We start from the raw sequence: 17,062 nt of genomic DNA on the forward strand, positions 1-17,062 counted from the left end.
AAATCCATTAATTAATTATATGGACCATTCTGGATCCTTTTGTGACAAATTATTCAAAGGTACAATATGTATTGAATTAGATTATTTTTATGGTTAATTTAACTCAGGAAATACTCAATCATTCTTGAAAGGTGTTATCGTAGTCTAGAACCATAATGACATTAAACTTGTTTCTTGCATGATATTACAATTCCATTATTAGAAAGGTTATGGTGTTATAGGCTGACTTAGCCCACTACTTAAAATAATTACATTTAAAAAAATGTAAACTAGGCAAGTCAGTTAAGAACAAACCTTTAATTTACAATGACAGCCTAACAGGGGACAGTGAGTTAACCGCCTTGTTCAGGGGCAGGAGAAAATATTTTTTACCTTGTCAGCTCTGGGATTCAATCCAGCAACCTTTCCGTTACTGGCCCAACGCTTTAACCACTAGGCTACCTGCCGTATAGACAGTATACTATACTGTATACAGACCTGTTGCATTGGGCAGTAACCTCATTGCGGTGTAATATTGCATTGTAATTTTACTCTAAGTGACACATCGTTCTTATTTATACATCTCTGCAGTGTCCCGTCATGTGAAAGATGGCAAACCATTCATTTCAAATATACAGGTGAGATGGTATCAAATTTATAGGAAAAACATTCAGATAAATATTGTCTTTATTGACAAAACATACAGTGAAGGTTTAAACAGGAATAGACAGAGAGAGCAAGATGGAAGGTTTCACTCTTCATTCTCGTAGTCTGCAGCAACCTTCCTCTTTCCTTCTGAGTGGACATGGTTGCCCCAGGTGTATGTCAGGTACATGCAGATCATTGCTGGAAAAGAAGAACAGGAGAAGACCGGTTAGCGACTGAAAACAGGGATGTGGCTTGGGAGGCATACACTGAAATATACAGGAAGCAATGAATGTAGAGTTAGGCTATTTAAAAACATCCAAAGAGTCAGTGATTTTAACACGGGCAGACAAATTGTATCGAAAGAGGTCTTTACAGTGTGCCTCAGAGCACCGTTCGCGTAGACTAAGTCACAACAGACATGGCTTTTTAGAATATCTACATGAGGCCCAGCCAATATTACACCTCTCATTAATTTAAAGGTTTAAGGGCATTTCATAGTGAGATGAACATGTGAGATGTGTCATGGTCTGCCAATGACTGCCTGCTCGCAGCATGTGTCCCAGGTCCCAAGCTACATCCATAAAATCAGTAGAACTGTTCCGATTGGAGAATCACAGTTTGCGTCACCGGGCAGTGAACAAGAAACTATTAAATCAGTTGATGCTACCCCACCTCCTCCCCAAATCGAAAACTAATATGGATGCCAATGTTTTGTTCTGGCTTTGCGTGCACACGTTTCATCTACATCATGTCTGAGGCAGCATGGTGCCCATATGGTGAGGCTGATTAACAGAAACCGGTGTGAAACAGACCGTTGTGCACGCAAAGTGAGATCAAACATGAATTCCATGTTTTATTTTGGGGATGGTAGCATCTAAACTGGATTTAATAGTTTCTTGTTCACTGCCCAGCGATGCAAATGGTGATTCTCCAACCGGAGAACTGATTATGGATGTAGACACCGGACATCGGACATGCTGCTACCAGGTAGTCAGTGGAACATGACTCATTTCAATCGTTGTCGCTATGGACTGCCCTTAGACCTCATATTATTAATTAATTAATCAGTGGTCTAATATTGGGCTATGAGGCCATATTTATTAAGACTAGAGCAGAAATAAATCCAGACTTTGTCTGGAGATGTTTGATAACTAACAATATCCTGCCTGGTTCTTCACTAAAACCAACGTCCAAACTCTGGGATTACTTACGGGGAGCAACTTTGAAGACGGATGATGTGAATCGTCTCCAGACGTTGGGGATTCCTTTAGAGAAGTAGTTGGGGAAAGCCCTCTGCTCGAAGGGGGACAGACTGTAGGTGATCACATGCCTGATCTTGGCCAAATCTCCAAAGTGGCGACCCATGGTGTCTAGAGAGATCTGAAATGACAAGGTAGGAGTATCGATGAGGAAAAAAGGTACAGTAGTTTAGATGTTGCAATGCAGTCGTCACACAACTAACAATATACTGGTCCACCAAAAGTCACATTCTTTGGAACAATTGATTAGTCCCCCCCAAAAAATGTAATGTGTATTCCTCCATACATTAACACATCCTATGTGTTTTAATCAAATCAACTATATGCACTGAGCTTGTCTGATACTTTAAGCTTGATTAATTAAGACAAATGACTAGAGGGAGTCCGATCAGCAATTGATTTGATCGTACTGGGCCGGGCTCAGAATTGCGGCATTGTTAAAATAGCACCGATGTTCTGTGGTGGTCGCTGCAACAGGGAGGAGAGAGAGAAAGGGGTGCTAGTCAGTCACTGTCTTTTTAAGGTTATTGATTATAGAATTAAGATGGGGTTTCTTCAGTTCTCACTTTTCTTGGACAATAAGACAAGGGCTGTTCTCATCTCATTCTGCTGCTACCTGCACTGAATTGTTCTCAACACAAATATGCTGGTTAACTTCGCAACATGGTTTGGGAAAAGGCACCAATTCAACAGCGCACTGATGTGTTTCAGAACCACAGACAGCAAACACTATCCAACACGGAAGAAAGCACATTTGTTAGAAAATATGTTTTTTTTATTAGTGTTACACCATTGTTCTTACGTAATAACCTTATACAATTTTATTATCACATCCCCACGGCCTCCACAATGGATGGACACTCAGGTGTCTTGTATACCATGATTTTTTTTTGCTACTGCTCATCTAAAGTAATCTCATTCGACCAACCCTATTGACCAAACAATCGACTAAATGGGGTCAGTCCTAGTTTGTGGTGAAGTAAAAATTTGAGATGTTTTACAAAAACAAAGTCAAGCAGCTTTACCCACGTGTTCTGGCTCTGGCCCAATCCATCGGTTTCTGGGGCAAATCAGAACAGTAAGAATGTTTGCGTTCTAGAAAATCGTCATGGCGGTACTCCGATTCATTGAGGAGAAGAAACTAAGGTCCGTGGGCATAACGTTTGGCCCAGAGCAAGGAGTTTGGGTTGCCAGGCTAACGTGCATTTCCTCCTCTTAAGAATTGGCAACCAGCCAGTCTTCCACAATAGTAGTCAGAATATATTACCACCCTTCACTTACTTACAGCTGCACTGGGGTCAGACAGGCTTTCTGTTTAGATTAATACACAGCGGCGCTGGCGCGAGATATGGCTCTAAAAATGTACCTCAATCTATTGATGAGAAATGGTGTTGTATTGTCCCATTATTCCAACTGTTACACCGAGAATATTGAAGGAGTGCTATTAAAACGTGTTGGGATAATAGGACAATTCTGAATACAACGCAATTTCTCATCCCTGGATTTAGGTATGTTTCCAGAGCCATATCCGGTACCGACTCCTTAGTGTCTTAACCTAAACAGGAAGCCTGTCCGACCCCAGTGCAGCTCTGAGTAAGAATAGGGTCGGAATCTATTCTGACTAATATAGACATTTCATGTAATCACATTTATAAAAGAACAAATTGGTTATGGTTGTTAGTAAAAATGTAACTGTCAATAGACTGGATTAGAAATGTGAACGTGATACCTTCGTTTTATTTCCAAGCATAACTGGATACCAAACATTACATTAACTAACGTTACGAGCTAAATTAGATTGATAGCTAACTACCACGTTAGCCAAGTTAACATCAACACCAAACATTAGATGACATGTCATTTCGCCAGTGACATTACAACACGTAAACTCGTGTCTGACAGATAGTAGAAAATATGAAGACGATACAACCTAGCTAATTAGCTACCTAGAAAAATATTGCACAAAAGTGATTGCAAACGGGACCAACCTGCTACAAGTTAGCCAGTAGCTAACCTCCATAGCTAACGTGAAGACCTTGCTTGACATTCACGCCAATAATTAAAATTTCGTAAAATCCCCAAGACAAACACAGATGACACGTATACAGGTGATTCAAATTGTAAAATTAACCACAAAACCTTCAACTTTCAGTATCTCTTACCGTACTGCTACTCAAGACCCAGATTAATAGCGGTTTATGACGTCTTTGCTCTGGTTTGGTTCAACGTCCAGCGGAAGCAAGCCTTTACGTCACTTCCGTTCTTTTTCTTCTATGGTATAACGGCGTTCGCAACAATTATATGTGCATTCCGCCAACTACTGCGCGGATTGACAATAAGGATCCCAAAAATTTGAAAAAATGTGGGTAAAAATAAAATATCATACTAACTACCAAAAAAAGAAGTTAACCAAACAAAATCAACCTGCTTTTTTGTAAAAATGTTTTATTTTAATCAGATCCCAACACAGGCTCAGAAGCGTCCTGTGAGGGCGGGACATTTCCTTGCGACAAAAGTTCTTGTAGTGCTTCTGCCGTGAAGTTTTGCAGCCCCAAAAACTTCTCGACTGCAGATATATCCAGCTTCTTTGACTTCTTAGACACTTGTACTGTACAATAAATCACTAAAGCTATAAATACCACAAAATCCACTTTGTATCCAGATCACCCGATTGACTTAAAATATTATCAACTGGTTGCAATGCATCCACCTCCATATCTTCAACACTGTTTCCTCTTTCCCCTTCGACTCTCTTCACCACCTCCACATAGGAGATAAACTGTATAAATCTGATCCTTGACACCTCAACCTCCTTTACCCTAACAGGGCACCCAAGGAAGTCTGGAGTATGATCCCCACCACAGTTGTAACATTTTCATTGACAGATTCTTCAATATCATACTTCTCCTGTCTGCAAACATTTGACACATGACCATATCCTTTACAATTCCCACACTGTAATGGTTTGGGACACAGATGGTATCAATGCATACCTCACATATCCAAGCTTCACATATTCAGGTAGTGTCTCCTCCAACAACAATAATATCCACAGGCTTTTCTCCTTCCTGAAATTTACCATACGGGTCAGGTGACGTGCACTGACCACTCCTGGGATTTCTGACTAAGGTATTTATCATCTACAGTACCGGTCAAAAGTTTTAGAACAGTTACTCATTCAAGATTTTTTCTTTATTTTTACTATTTTCTACATTCTAGAATAATAGTGAAGACATCAAAACTATTAAATAACACATGTGGAATCACATAGTAACCAAAAAAAGTGTTAAACAAATCAAAATATATTTTATATTGGAGATTTTTTAAAGTAGCCACCCTTTGCCTTGATGACAACTTTGCACCCTCTTGGCATTCTCTCAACCAGCTTCATAAGATAGTCACCTGGAATGCATTTCAATAAACAGGTGTGCCTTGTTAAAAGTTCATTTGTGGAATTTATTTTCTTCTTAATGCACTTTGAGCCAATCAGTGTTGTGACAAGGTTGGGGGGTATACAGAAGATAGCACTATTTGGTAAAAGACCAAGTCCATACTATGTTTATTTGAGCTGTTCCTGCCAAAGAGAAACAACAGTCCCATCATTACTTTAAGACATGAAGGTCAGTCCATCTGGAAAATGGCAAGAACTTTGAAAGTGCAGTCAGACCAATCTGAGGGGACACGTGCCCCTGTGGGCATGGCACTTCTGATCCCACACAAGGCAGAAAAATCAAGCTGATAAAGTTTTGTCAAGCAGTGTGTAAACTCTCCATCTAGTATAGGAGCAAATTCTGACATGATTGCAGACGCACAAACTTTACGCTACACAATGGTGTGTGTCTCAGCAGTCAAATGTGTATTTATGTCAGAACAAACAACCATACAACTTACTTACAACTTATATTGAATAAATACTCAAGGATCTATGCATGCTCTTTATTTTTTTTCAAGGAAATATTTAGCTAATTATTCATTTATTCTTTTTTGTGATAATCAGTGAGCCGAACAAAACCGTACAGTACATTTCATTTGCATTTGAGTTAAATTCGTCAATATATTAGGTATGCAGTCATTTCATGACCCAGAGGGTAATAAATACACACACAAATCAAGTTGTCTATAAAATATAACTTACATTCTGGACCGTATGAAAGAAGAGTTTGTCTGTGAAACAACAGCCTGCAATCCCCAGGAATAAAATGAAACGTGAAAGTGTTGGATACGAGTATATAGGACCACTTTTTTTTAAATATTTTGTCCAGAACAAAATGTACCAGTTATTGTGAAAGAAGAGACTAAAGATGGCAGAACACCCAAAATAAATTAACAAAATTAATAACTTAAAAATCAATCCATGTTCTCATGTGTCAACGCAATGCAAAAAAACAAACAAAGCAAACAAACCAGACAGTAAGTGCAGGGATAAGACATCTTCACAACATTCCTGCCTATCACATAAACATGTAAACAAAGGAAATCAATGCCATATTTTCTATTTAGATATGCATCTGTTCTAGATATAAAAAAATCTCTAACTCCACGCACTAATGTTTTGACAAAGACACTGATGACTTGACATGAAGTCCCCAGACCAGGATGTTACATAGGCGATTGTGAAAAAGTCAAAGGTTGCTAAAGTCATGCGCTTGAGGAGGATGGAATAAGTCTAGCGGCAGTTGGTGCAGAAGGTAGGTTAACAGTCAAAGTGTTGAGGCTGGTAAAACAGTGAGGTAGGGGTCAATTCCATTTCAATTCAGTCAATTTCCAGAACGAAGGATCAGCCCGAGCGAGAGGATTTTTTTTTTACATTGAAAAGTATAGAGAACAATTGGAATTTCAGTTGAGATTGTTCAGTTTTTACACCAAGTTCAAATGGAATTGAGCCGGACCCTGGAGGTGGGCCTTTAGCGACATGTGCACCTCGTAGCGATCATTTCATCTAACTCCTTGTAGGCAATGGAGTCACCTTCAAGGGTTAAAACACTCAGGGGGATGTACTCCAAGGGAACACAGGAAGGCTGTGGCACGGAGGAGTCCAGTATGTGGTAGATCATGTTCTGGAAGAAGGTGTGTCTGGGGGAGCCGTAGATGAACCCCACAGCCCTGGGACAGGTGCCTTTACAGTACCTGGGGTTGTACCTGTGGGGGAAAATGATCCAATGGCTCAGTTTGAGCTCACTGAAGCTCACTCTGAAGTCGTACAAAGCACAGTCGCTCGTAGGGAAGTCAGAACTCGGGAGGAGGTCCGGGAGGATGGTCTTCGGGCTCGTTTTGCCTCGTGCGTTGTTCGTCAACAGATCTGGAGATTCTCTCCTCAGTCTTCTCCTCTTGCTCCGGCTGATCCTTCGCTCTGGTTTGAACTCCGCCAGGCTCTCAAAGGTGTCCATCTCATTGGCTGACCTCGGATGACCTTGTGACCTGGTGGGCAGCCATCTTTGGTGTGCCAGCTCGCTGGTGTCATTGAGGTACAGGAGCAAGGACGGAGACCTTAGGTGGAGCTCCACGGGGCCCCTACCGCTCCTCTCCTCTCCTCCAGCCTTAGCCTCCCTGCCTCTGCCCTCCACACACGTCAGGTTGATCAGCAAATGGATGTCCTTCTTGTGGGACTGGATGAGAGGTTGGAGGAACGCCGTGATGTCCACCTTGAGCACCACAATGAAAATAGGTTAACATTATTGTGGTTTAACATCCTCTGTGATTGTAAATGCAGTGTATCCACATATGTGGTCGAATTGTGCTTTGAAATGATCAAATAAAGCCCTTTTTAGTCTTAATACAATATCCCTAAGGGAAGAAATAGTTGTTTCCATTTAATTAGATTTAACTAAATCATCAATCACCTCAACCCACTTCCTCCTGCGGTCCGTGTGGAACAGGAAGTTGACTGAGTGATGGGTGCTGGGGCAGAGAAGACACTGATCCTGGGCAGCCTGCTCTTTCACATCTAGGTAACATTGGGTAGTCATGGACAAGGCCTGCTCTTGGTCAAAGGAGAACAGCAGGACAGACTTTAGGAGCTGCTCCTTGACTCTGACACGGTCCAGATTGTAGGAGAGGTGTTGCATGAAGAACTCTGTAGGAAACATTGGAAATTAAGATGAAGAACCAGAGATTGAAGAGGAAGCGAGACACCTCACTTGCTTATTTTTTCTGGTTCATATACAGTCAATAAACTAAGCAGACCAGACCCAGATGCTAATGCGTGGGGATGCTAATGCATGGGGATGCTAATGCATGGGGGGGGCCAAATGTGTCGGAATAAGTCAGCACTTTCTGTTTATTTGCTCAGTTCTAAAAACTAGGCTACATCAAATACACTGAGTTCACAAAACATTAGGAATATAATATTGAGTTGCACCCCTTTTCTCCATGAGAACAGTCTCAATTCATCAGGGCATGGACTCTACAAGGCATTCCACAGGGATGCTGGCCCATGTTGACTCCAATGCTTTCACACAGTTGTGTCAAGTTGGCTGGATGTCCTTTGGGTGGTGGACCATTCTTGATACACACAGGAAACTGTTGAGCGTGAACAACCCAGCAGCATTGCAGTTCCTGACAAATTCAAACTGGTGTGCCTGGCACCTACTACCACACCCTGTTCAAAGGAACTTAAAATAATCTGTCTTGCCCATTCACCCTCTTGGCACACTCAACTCCTGGCATAAGCAGTCGCTTAGGACCCCAGGCTGCTAGGGACATCGACCCCCCCCCCCCCCCCAAAAAAAGGGTTAGGGTTAGGTTTTTTTAATTTTATTAACTCAGTGGGGTCTCAACTTCCTGTTGAGAGTTAGTATAGTAGAATAAACAAGATGCAAGTTAGAAACTTGGTTGTGAATCAGAATTTTTTTATTTATTTTGTCCGTCACTCAAATTGCTCAGCTAACAATTTTCAGATTGTTAGTTAAGCCAGCTATCTAAACTTGTAGTAAACATGGCAGAAAACCTTCCGGGCACATGCACAAATCTTGCTTAGGGTCCCCAAAACGCTAGAGTCAGCCTTGATGGAATACACAATCCATGGCTCAATTGTCTCAAGGCTTAAAAATCCTTGAACCAGTCTTCTGTCCTTCACCTACACTGACTGATGTGAAATTAACAAGTGATATCAATAAGGGATAATAACTTTAATCTGGTCAGTTTGTCATAGAAAGAGCAGGTGTTCCTAATATTTTGTACACTCGGTTTTGAACTAGTGTCCCTATGTAAAACAGACCTCACTCACGCCATTGCATTTCCATGTAAATTAAGTTTCACCCAAAACTTAAGAGCTCACCTTTGCTTTGCTCCAGGCACTCACCCCGCGGGGTTATAAGTCGAACTGTGTTGTACAGGTGGTTGTTCCCTTCCAAACTCCTCTCATGTCTCGAAGACATCCTGTACAGTCTTTTCATGTATCGAACATATCTCGAATCAGGTTTCATTCTTGGGGCCGTGTCTTGCCATGGAACTCCCTGTGCTGTCAGCGCCTTCAGAAGGGGTGACAAGATATTGCCATGTTGGTACAAAGTAAAATCGCCAAACTCGTCAGCTAGATTTGACGTGGTCGGGGACGATCCAAGAGAAAAGCCGCCGATCAAGAGTAGTAAAATAGAGGTCGGGTAATTGAGAACAATAGTCAAGTGGAGAGGAGTCTCCATTGTCAATCAGTCCGTCAAAACTTGGAGAACTCCCTCGGGTCAATAAACCTATGCACATGTCACTGAAGTTCAACAGGTGTGCGCAATCAACCCAGGGGACGCATGTCTCGCTGCAGTGTGGGCAGTATCAGAGGGAAAGAGATAGGATGAGATCTGGTATGAGGGATCTGGTAAGGGGATACAGGAAATTAGTTTAAAGAGTATATTGAGTAGAATTATTAGATATAGTCTCAAATATTTTGTTATCTTTTTTAAGAGCAACGGTATGATTTTGTTCCTCCCTGTCTCTAGCCCACAGTACAGTAGGTGGCGGTAATGCACCATAACTTTGGATGCCAACCGCCGATAAACCCCACCGAAGAAGAAGACGAATCAAAACCCAGAAGTGAAATGTAAGGGACCTTTGAAGAAGGTAATGGATATTTTGTTATCTACACAGAATACTGTATAAATATGAAACGTTCCCAAGGATCAACTTCAACTGTCAGTGTATAGTAGAAGGACTGATTATAAGTGAGCATCATCTTTGCAATGAACCAAGTCATGAATGCAGTAAACATTAACTGTGACCACAAAAATCAGCTTACATCAGAAGGCCGATTGTGTCAGGGTGGGCTTGTGCTGACTGATTCTCAAACCTCTCTCTGTGTGTGTGTGTGTGTGTGTGTGTGTGTGTGTGTGTGTGTGTGTGTGTGTGTGTGTGTGTGTGTGTGTGTGTGTGTGTGTGTGTGTGCTCACATGAGTGTGTGTGTGCGTGTGTGTGCTCACATGAGTGCATGCGTGTGTGTGCTCACGTGTGTGTGTGTGTGTGTGCTCACATGAGTGTGTGTGTCTGTCTATTGTACCCTCCTGTACATCCTTGTGTGTGTTATTTCAGGCTCCAGCATTCCCGAACTCTTACACTTGACTGGCTTCTTGGAACAGAACAGCTTTAAAGGACCAATGCAGCCCTTTTTATCTCAATATCAAATCATTTCTGGGTAACAATTATGTACATTACTGTGATTGTTTTCCATTAAAATGGTAAAAAAGAAACAACAGTAGCTTATTTTATTGTTAAAAATTCACATTATTATTACAACCTAATAGTGTGAAAAGTTATATAAAACACAGGAAAATCACAGTCTTTACTGCACTGGGTCTTTACCAGTTCTCTGCTCAGTGTTCCATGAGTTTAGGGGTAGAAAGGGGTTATGAAAGTACCAGTTACTGTTATACAACCCCACACAGGCCATACTTTAATAGTGTTTAAGGGTAGGGGAATGGGGAGTCCTGTTAAAAGAGAGGCCCTTTACTGTAGTTAGCCTAGAGCACCTCTAAGGATAAAGGTTGTCTGGTAGGCCTATATTTATATGAGAGGCACTACTTCTTCATCTTTTCACTTAAGTGGAACGTTATTTCCCCTGACAGTTTCATGTAGACAGAGGGTGATGTGGTCTATTTAAGCAATAAGGCACAAGGGGGTGTGGTATATGGCCAATATACCACGGCTAAGGGCTGTTCTTATGCACAACGTAACATGGAGTGCCTGTATACAGCCCTTAACTGTGGTATATTGGCCATATACCACAAACCCCCTGATGAGCCTTATTGCTATTATAAACTGGTTACCAATGTAATTAGAGCAGTAAAAAAACATGTTTTGTCATACCCGTGGTGTACCACGGCTTTCAACCAATCAGCATTCAGGGCTCGAACCTTAATGGTAAAGTTATTCTATAATAATGACAGCTTTTGTTCGTTTCACAGAGCCAGGGTGGCCTAAAGAGACCGAACAAGCCCATAGAAGGACGATACCTAATTAGCAGGGTTGAATGGCCACGGTGACACAGTGAATACAACTGTTTAACTGAATAGATCATCACCGTTCTGAGTGCTGCCCTCTCCCCAGACAGAGAGACAATAGCACATTGTTTAACAAACTAGCACTTATTATGCTATTGTTGTCTGTGTTCCAGACCATGTCATCACTATTGTCTGTGTTCTAATCCCGTCATCACTATTGTTGTCTGTATTCCAGACCATGTCATCACTATTGTCTGTGTTCTAATCCCGTCATCACTATTGTTGCCTGTATTCCAAATCCTGTCATCACTATAGCTGGTCTTTGGTGAAAATAAATCAGTGTAAAAGATGCATAAGCTGATTAAAATTATTTCAACTTTTTTTTTATAATGTAGCATTGGATCAATTTAAAATTTAATGTTGTGTTCTCTACATGGAAACTTTTTTTTACACTGCAAAGATTGGGTAAAATTTGTTACAAAAATCAGAGGTTTTCTGAGAGGTTGAGGTGATACAAGTATGCTATGATGAGCCACACCAACCTGACTCAATACAGATAATTACATGAATGAGCAGCCAGCTGTTCGTCATCTCTAAACTGCTCCTCGTCTATTGCCAGAGTAATAACAGAAGGCGGACTCCTTGTTTCCTTACGCGTGGTTGGTGTTGCAGTGATGGCTGATGGGTAATGACGTTGTGATAAGTGACTAATAGTACCCCTCATTCATGCTTAATGGTTTACTAATGGGGAACAGTTACGACTCTGTTAATAATTCCATCTAAATTCCAGTCAGTTCTGGAATTGAGTTCTATTCCGGATTAAATTCTTATTCAATTCAGCAATTGAAATGGAATTGACACTCACCCAATTGTAATTATTATGTGGTGATTTTTAATGCCATTTCAAATGTCATGTTGTCTGACAAACAGACGTGTGAGACAAGAGAACCCTCCCCGGGCAGAATTCTACCCACACAGAATGGGGAGCAATGGAATCATAAATGGGGGGACGCGTGCGTGCAGCCAGACAGGCAGGCAGGTAGCATGTTCAGTTCACTGCTCCTCACATAACTAACCTCACAGACGTTAAAGCTGCAATCTGAGACTCGTGTTTCAGCCCATCGGGAGCCCTGCCACTAAGGGATATACAGGGACATATCACAGACCGCACCTTTTAATAACCCATTTAACCCCGGACGAATCCCAGCCATGTGTGAGCCTGTTTACGACCGGGAGGGTGAATTTATGTCTGAACGACTAAGCTAGTAGAAAAATATCTCAAATGGCTTGACACAATCATTGCTTAAAGGTAGACTCAGCAAAATGACGTTGCCACGAGCAACACCGCAGATGTTGAGAGGAGCGAGATGCAAGACGCTATCAGTATCTGCGCAAGCGTGGTTGTCAGGGGACCAAAACAGCGGAGAAGTTGAGCCTCGCAGAAGTTGACCAAGTATGCTGTTTACTTTGTGCATCTAAATGTTATATCGCTGATTCCACTTTTAAATTAAAAAGCTTCTAAAAACCAAACTGGTCATATGTGAAGAATAGCTTATGTCTAGGTCCCTGTGTTTTGGGCTATCATCATGTTACATGACCTCGGATTTAACCTTTATTTTGAGCCTTTCCACAAATGACAATTACACCAAAAATAAAAAACTATTGTCTGAGAATGGTGCAGGACCATCTGCCGTGGAAAAGCTTTGTTGAAAAATCTTTAAATAAAAAGGTTAAAATCCAGGTCGTGACATCCCACTGGGCACAGACCTCAAAGTCTTCCACGTTGGTTCAAGGTAACTTCATTGAAATTACGTGGAAACAACTTTGATTCAACCAGTGTGTGCTCAGTGGAATGATTGTCCAAAACACAGGGCCCTATTTATGCCTGATCTTGTCCTCTTCTGGACATCTCCTGTACTGCCTAAGGAATCTGGAAAGGAATGAGATACTGATAGTGTGCCCTGAACCTCCTCACTCCTCCATCACGCCTTCATATAAACAAAGCTGATAATTTAATGCGAAGGCAACATTCTATCCAGCTACTCGTGGTATAATGGCCTCCCACTTACCTCCCCTCCCCTACAATCACATTCTCAAGCTGAGAGGCTGCTTTCTTCTGTATTAATGTCACAGAAGCAAGCTAAATCAGATGGGAAAAAGGGCAACCTTTTAAAGAAAGAACCGTGAGTTTTTTATTTAACTAGTCAGTTAAGAACAAATTCTTATTTACAATGACGGCCTAGGAACAGTGGGTTAACTGCCTTGTTTAGGGGCAGAACGACAGATGTTTACCTTGTCAGCTCAGGGATTCGAGCTAGCAACCTGGCCCAACGCTCTAACCACTAGGCTACCTGCTGGTTACTGGCCCAACACTCTAACCACTAGGCTACCTGTTGGTTACTGGCCCAACACTCTAACCACTAGGCTACCTGTTGGTTACTGGCCCAACACTCTAACCACTAGGCTACCTGCCGCCCCAGATGTTATGCTCTGTTCTTAGTGTTACGAGAACAGACTGGCACATCCCAATAATGTATTTTACTTTGACACATTCCTGACAAACAAGATCACTGTGATGATCACTGTGATGATCACACATCACTGTTAATGGAGAACATGCAGGTGTTTGGATCCACTCGGGTGTTGCCAAGGTGTGGTTTGTTGACGTATGTCTATGTATAGTTTGGCTGAATGAATGAAATGACAGGTTGTTTCCAGGCTGTAAGTATAGGACTACACCCCCGCAGTGCAGACAGAGAGAGTGAAACATAGAAAACACGAATGGTATTTGTTATGCAACTTTATAAAATAACTTGGGTCAGTATATGTATATATTTAAAACATGTGTTACTTCAACATGTTACAGTCAATAACTTTCCTAAGAGCTTGGGAGTCCTTATATAGCTATAAATATGTCTCACCACTAAATCAAGACAGGCACAATATTAGTACCAGAAAAGTAGATTGCGTCACCATCAGTACATGGCTTATACTAGTGCTCGTTCAGCTTAGTGAAATACTCAACATTCACATTGAGGCTTGATCAAATATTGTAATATAGTCTCAAGAGGGTTTAAATAGATTCTCTGTTCAAATGTTGAACATTCAATGATGATAGAACATGTCTGAGAAGTGTCTGCGATGGTACGACTGTGGCCCATCCTTTCTGTCATCCTCTGTGTCTTCAGCAGCGTGGTTTTTGTTTCTCTTCCTGTGTCCCATCAGTCTGCTCAATGTATTCAGTCCCCTGGGTAGCTCCCTGTCCTCCTCGTCCTCTTGCTTGTCCTGACACCTGTCCTGTTGGGATACCTGTGGGTCCCCTAGCAGTTCCCTGAGCTCAGACGACACACCTTTCTCCAGGTAGTGGTACGACTTCTTCCCATCATTATCCCTTATATTCACACTGGCTCCGTAGTCTCTCACCAGCAAGGTTATGACTCCATCGTGTCCGTGTATGACAGCGATGTGTAGAGGAGTATAACCTGCCTGTGTTCTGCTGTTAACGTCTACCTCCGTGCCTCTCTTCCTGGAGATGTCCAGGATGTTGCGGACCATGTCTGTATTGCCGCCCTTGGCCGCCCAGTGGAGGGCAGTGAAACCCGAGATGAAATCTTTCTTCTCGGCCAGCTGCGGATCCTGTAACAGGAGGCTGTAGACATGTCCCCAGAGACCGGCAGCAGACTTCACCAGCCACTCATGAGCTGCAGCTTCCAAAGGGATAGATTGATCAGAGTACTTATTGGCATCTTTAGCGGTAACCTTATTGGCTGCCGTGGTGAGATCATTGGTGGTGTCATCGCCCTGTTTCAGGTGCTTGTTTTGGGTTCTCCTCAGCTGTGGAGACTGAGACTCAGAGTACTTATTGGCATCCTTGACATTGTCCCCTTGTTTCGGGTGCTTGTTTTGGGTTCTCCTCAGCTGTGGAGACTGAGACTCAGAGTACTTATTGACATCCTTGACATTGTCCCCTTGTTTCGGGTGCTTGTTTTGGGTTCTCCTCAGCTGTGGAGACGCAGATGGCGTCTCTCCTAGCTCTGGATGTCTGATTTTAGCCCCAGGGGAGGTGTAGGTGCCCGTACCCCACTCTGAGCTCACTCTGCCTGGGGGTTTAGGAGTCACGGCTGCCTCTGGTGGTAGAGGAGTGGGAGGTCTCTTTGCCAACATGCTTGGAATCTCAGAAGTTTTTGGTCCCACAGACACTTTGTTATTTGATCCATCCTGCCTCATCAGTACTGGATCTTCTCTCTGTGATTGTGGTGGACATTTCACTGCCACTATAGCGAACACAGGTCCAGTAGTTTTTCTGATCCCTTGATCAGCTGAAACATTCAGTATCTTGATTGTGGGTGTTTCTTGATAAGTAGTTTTGATAAGGTTACTTGACCTAACTGCACCCCCATAACCGGCTGGGTGCACATTGGATCTTCCTCCCAATTCATTTATATGCAGAGGCATATGTTTTACAATATCGTTTAAACAATTTCCATGTATGCTTGAAGCACAACATGAATTGTTATTTTCAATATCAGAGTTCAGTATCCTACCAGATTTGGAAATGGCTGAATATTCACAGTGTTCTGAAGAACTGGGTGGGAACGACGTGTTTTGACTGCAAATACTCTCGTCCAAGTCCGACTTCTCAGTGGTGAAATGCTTTCCACCTTTCACAAAGTCGTGAAACCTTTTCTTTACAACGACAAACTTGACATCATCTATCTGCTTGACGACCGCAACGCTGTTTATAATTGTCTTGAATAGATCTCTATTGTGCTTCTTTTCCGCGGGATCACTGCAATTGATCTGAGGTTTAAAATGATTCAGCAAATCGGAATTCTTCACTTTGCCCCCGTGCTCCAACAAAAAAGTCAAAATAGTTTCTTGAGTCAAAGCCATCTTTTTCAATGTTCACCTAGATAGAGGAGAAATGTTAAATTGTTGTTCTGAAACTCTCCACTCCCCGACTGTCCCGCCCGTCTTCTTCTATGAGAATTGATGCCCCTCGCGTCGAGGGTCCCACCACCACTACCTGCTGTTTCCGGTGTCTAGTCAAATACATTTCCTGAGAAATTATCTTCTTGGCATGAACGCGAGATTGGGTTGAGAGGTTGCGGATTTGGGGTGCATGCCAAACGTGCCCGGCCGGTGCGCGCCATATGCGCGTTCACGTGTAGATATCATCCGTTTTTATTTTCCCAGTATTGATGATCTATTCTATTCCATTCTATCCTAGTCTAGTCTAGTTTTGCCAGATATGTGGACTCGAGTCACGTGATTTGGACACGTACTACAAGAGTTGCACATTTTGCGAGTCGAATTTGCGAGAAGAAAAAAAACACTTGCCACTCGACTCCGATTTGAGCATCTATGACTCGTGACTTAACTTGGACTTGAACTGTATGACGCGAGAGACTTGATTTGTTATTTCGCGCACTGTGTAACGCCTATCTGTCCTTCATATGGGAGTGCTGCAGGTTCTGTGCGTTCTGTTCTGTGTTTTAACCAATCAGATTCGCGGAAATCACAGGTTGCGCAGGCCGGGCACAAGAGGTGCTCAGCTCCACTGTCCTCCGGTATTTACAGTATTTAGCAAGCTTGATAACACATCACTCACAACATACACAAGAAATAACTATTTACAGAAATGTTGCAGCATCCTACACCTAAACTGTGTAAGAAGAAAACGATTTCTCAGTCTGATCAACTAGGCTACTGATAACAACCGCAGCCCGCAGGGTAAACGATGTGGTCATG

At 42.3% G+C, this 17,062-nt stretch overlaps 3 protein-coding genes across 3 annotated transcripts; all 3 read right to left on the reverse strand.

Moving 5' to 3' along the window:
• Window positions 1-282: 282 nt before the first annotated feature.
• On the reverse strand, window positions 283-2,001 carry LOC139366086 (cytochrome b-c1 complex subunit 8-like). Its single transcript, XM_071103178.1, has 2 exons — window positions 1,839-2,001; window positions 283-825 (listed from the first exon to the last, which is right to left on the reverse strand). The coding sequence occupies exons 1-2, from the start codon at window positions 1,990-1,992 to the stop codon at window positions 731-733; spliced, it is 249 nt and encodes an 82-aa protein (XP_070959279.1). The 5' UTR covers window positions 1,993-2,001; the 3' UTR covers window positions 283-730.
• A 4,440-nt stretch (window positions 2,002-6,441) lies between these two features.
• Window positions 6,442-9,526, reverse strand: LOC139366087 (growth/differentiation factor 9-like). Its single transcript, XM_071103179.1, has 3 exons — window positions 9,163-9,526; window positions 7,727-7,959; window positions 6,442-7,528 (listed from the first exon to the last, which is right to left on the reverse strand). The coding sequence occupies exons 1-3, from the start codon at window positions 9,524-9,526 to the stop codon at window positions 6,791-6,793; spliced, it is 1,335 nt and encodes a 444-aa protein (XP_070959280.1). The 3' UTR covers window positions 6,442-6,790.
• A 4,576-nt stretch (window positions 9,527-14,102) lies between these two features.
• LOC139366088 (ankyrin repeat domain-containing protein SOWAHA-like) lies at window positions 14,103-16,453 on the reverse strand. The gene has a single exon (XM_071103181.1). The coding sequence runs from the start codon at window positions 16,202-16,204 to the stop codon at window positions 14,417-14,419; it is 1,788 nt and encodes a 595-aa protein (XP_070959282.1). The 5' UTR covers window positions 16,205-16,453; the 3' UTR covers window positions 14,103-14,416.
• Between the last annotated feature and the right edge of the window lie 609 nt (window positions 16,454-17,062).

This window comes from Oncorhynchus clarkii, chromosome 14 (assembly GCF_045791955.1).
Source record: "Oncorhynchus clarkii lewisi isolate Uvic-CL-2024 chromosome 14, UVic_Ocla_1.0, whole genome shotgun sequence".
In the NCBI taxonomy this organism is placed as follows: Eukaryota; Metazoa; Chordata; class Actinopteri; order Salmoniformes; family Salmonidae; genus Oncorhynchus; species Oncorhynchus clarkii.